At 50.2% G+C, this 3,300-nt stretch overlaps 1 protein-coding gene across 1 annotated transcript in view; it reads right to left on the bottom strand.

Annotated features, from left to right (window-relative positions):
• Positions 1-1,605: 1,605 nt before the first annotated feature.
• The window catches only part of LOC119318300 (ubiquitin carboxyl-terminal hydrolase 23-like), a 6,647-nt gene continuing 4,952 nt past the window's right edge, over positions 1,606-3,300 (bottom strand). The window contains exons 9-11 of the mRNA XM_037592827.1: positions 2,294-3,197; positions 2,077-2,173; positions 1,606-1,993 (exon numbers count right to left, since the gene is read on the bottom strand). Coding sequence (XP_037448724.1) covers positions 1,831-1,993; positions 2,077-2,173; positions 2,294-3,197 — 1,164 coding nt within the window. The 3' untranslated portion in view covers positions 1,606-1,830. The remainder of the gene's footprint in view (positions 1,994-2,076; positions 2,174-2,293; positions 3,198-3,300) is intronic.

Genomic DNA, 3,300 nt, shown 5'->3' with positions numbered 1-3,300 from the left:
TTAGGTTTAGACCGGCGTGCTGGCCTCTCTGTTTTGCCTAGGTGGGGCTGCGACGTGTTGATCTTCCGCGGCCGGGCATGACCCAGGAAAGTGTGTCCGGCCAAATGGGATCAAGCGTGTTGGGTTATGTGGTGCACCCCTGCAGGGAAGTTAATCTATTCGAATAGCCGTGATCTTCGGTAACAGGACGACTTGGAGTTGTACCTTGACCTTATGACAACTAGAACCGGATACTTAATAAAACACACCCTTCCAAGTTCCACAGACAACCCGGTGATCGCTTTTCTACAGGGCGACGAGGAGAGGATCGCCGGGTAGGATTATGCTATGCGATGCTTCTTGGAGTTGCTACTTGGAGTTGCTACTTGGAGATGCTACTTGGAGGACTTCAATCTACTCTCTTCTACATGCTGCAAGACGGAGGCTGCCAGAAGCGTAGTCTTCGACAGGATTAGCTACCCCCTTTTATTCTGGCATTCTGCAGTTCAGTCCACCGATATGGCCCTTTACACATATCCCCATGCATATGTAGTGTAGCTCCTTGCTTGCGAGTACTTTGGATGAGTACTCACGGTTGCTTTTCTCCCTCTTTTCCCCCTTTCCCTTCTACCTGGTTGTCGCAACCAGATGCTGGAGCCCTGGAGCCAGACGCCACCGTCGACGACGACTACTACCCCGGAGGTGCCTACTACTACGTGCAGCCCGCTGACGACGACCAGGAGTAGTTTAGGAGGATCCCAGGCAGGAGGCCTACGCTTCTTTCGATCTGTATCCCAGTTTGTGCTAGCCTTCTTAAGGCAAACTTGTTTAACTTATGTCTGTACTCAGATATTGTTGCTTCCGCTGACTCGTCTATGATCGAGCACTTGTATTCGAGCCCTCGAGGCCCCTGGCTTGTATTATGATGCTTGTATGACTTATTTATGTTTTTAGAGTTGTGTTGTGATATCTTCCCGTGAGTCCCTGATCTTGATCGTACACGTTTGCGTGCATGATTAGTGTACGATTGAATCGGGGGCGTCACAAGGGAAGAAATGAAGTAGTGGCTATGGGTGAGCGAGTGAAAGGGGGGTGATGCTAGATTTGGCGCCGGGACGGCGCGCTAGATTTCCATCTCCCGCCATCCCCCTCGCCCTCGCACCGCACTCAGCCTGTCTCGTGAGAAACTGGCGATCCGAGCGTTTCCAGCGAGGCAGGCTCTGGGCTGCTTTGAGAAGCGTGCAATGCAGGTCCAACAGTGAAACCACGCAACCAAGCAGGCATCTTCCTTCCCGTCCGGCCTGGTTGAGCTCGACGGGGGCAACCAAACACGCCCTATCTAGCTCCGGATAGATTCCATCCGACCAAAACGCATGTATACATACACGTGATGGACAATGCTAGCTCCTGATCAATTCGTTCCGGTCATAAGGCACGCATACATAGCCCGTCCTCCCGTGGGAAGTCCATATATAGAGCAACAGCAGCCAGTGCAAAACCAACTCGGCAACTGATTCATGTCCAAGCCGATATCAGGTGACGCGATCTCCACCACAAGCAGATCAAGCGAGGAGCGACGCTCCCTCCGTCCCAGGGCTGGACAAAGGCCAGGAGCAACTTAGAAAATGTTGGATTTGTTGCTCGATCTGATCACTGATCACTCAGAAAACGAACAACATGCTTCGAATATCTGTCAGGGCTCTTACATAACACATGAAGGATGGGGGAAAACACTGGAGGAAAAACAACTAGTGTAACGTACACCGAGGGAAGCAAAACAAGAATAAATGAAAAACAATCACTGCAAAACTGGGTGATAGATACAACAACATCGTCTGCTGCTCCGATTTGTCATATCCTGCGAGGCTGGTTTCCCCATCTGGCCTGGTCGGATCTCGGTCTCTTCCTCGGCCGTGCTCTGACATCGGCCGCCTCTTGGAACGGGTTCGGTCCGTTCGGCTCCTCACGTGGCTTCCTCACCTTCTTCCTTTTCCCACGGTCATACCCCTCGTCCCTGGAACAAACATGGAGATGAGTGACCCCATAAAGTAAAGAACCTGCCATCACAAAGAAATTAACCGTTGTTTGCAAACTTACCATTCATCTAGCACATAACCAATACTGTCGGTCCTTCTCGGATATTGAAACCCTGTTGCCTTCCTATCTGACATGTCAATGTCATCCCACAGTGGAACTGCGAAACAAAATCAATGACTGTAAATATTTAATGCTGATGGCAGCGAACAAAAATGAGAAACGCATTTCTGCAAGGTTGCGCATATGCTGGCAACAGAGGAGAGTTATATGTGCTTACCAGGGATTTCTCTCAAACCCCTTGTGAGGAGATCGAAATGCCGGGGGACTCCCTCATTTGCATGTGCACTGTTTCTTGAATCAATCTGGTCCGCAACAGAGCTTACGCATGCACCTGGTAGCTCGGCACTAGCAAGTGTTGCATCCTTGTCGTCTTTCTTGTCCACGGGAAGGTCAGCAGCACTGCTGGGGCGTTCAGCGAGATGTGGTTTCTTCGTGGATATCTCAACACCATTATCTGAACTTGCAGCGGCGCGGGAGCGTTTGCGTCTTCTATGGGATTTACATGATATGTCCTTGGTAAAAACAGTTTCTGATGTTGATGTCTGCTGATCATCGGCGATGATTCCATTGTCAATGGACTGCCTTTTAGCTCTTTTGTGTTTCCTTTTCTTGTGCAGTTTTAGTGCAGCAAGTAAAGGTTGCTTGGACACAAAAAGCAAGTGCACAGTTGAATAATCCTTATGCTTCTTGGACTTCAAATCCTTCATTGTATGTAAATTACCATGGCATGGATCCTTGTCCAACACTTGTGCAGGGTCTTCAGGGCAGATCACCTGAGCAGAAGCTTCAGGGCAGACCGCCTGTGCGGGCACTTCAGGGCAGACCGCCTGTGCGGACACTTCAGGGCAGACCGCCTGTGGAGAAACTTCAGGGCAGACCGCCTGTGAAGAAACTTCAGGGCAGATCGCCTGTACAGACAATTCAGGGCAGATCGCATGTGCAGAAACTTCAGGGCAGGTCACCCGTGGAGAAACTTCAGGGCAAATCGCCCGTGGAGAAATTTCAGGGCAGATCGCCTGTGCGGAAATTTCAGGGCAGAGTGCCTGTGCGGAAACTTCAGAATAGAAGTGTGTCTCAGGGTGAGCCTGCCCAGCTACCAGATCATTGTTCTGCATAGAAGCCTGCATTTGGAAAATCAAGTTACACCCAAATAGAGCCAAGACACGCTATGGCCAGTGTTATATTAATGGCCATGATCTGCATCATCATTATGTAATCTGAACG

Source organism: Triticum dicoccoides, chromosome 6A, assembly GCF_002162155.2.
Source record: "Triticum dicoccoides isolate Atlit2015 ecotype Zavitan chromosome 6A, WEW_v2.0, whole genome shotgun sequence".
Taxonomy (NCBI): domain Eukaryota; kingdom Viridiplantae; phylum Streptophyta; class Magnoliopsida; order Poales; family Poaceae; genus Triticum; species Triticum dicoccoides.
This window is presented reverse-complemented; position numbering and strand designations above follow the sequence as displayed.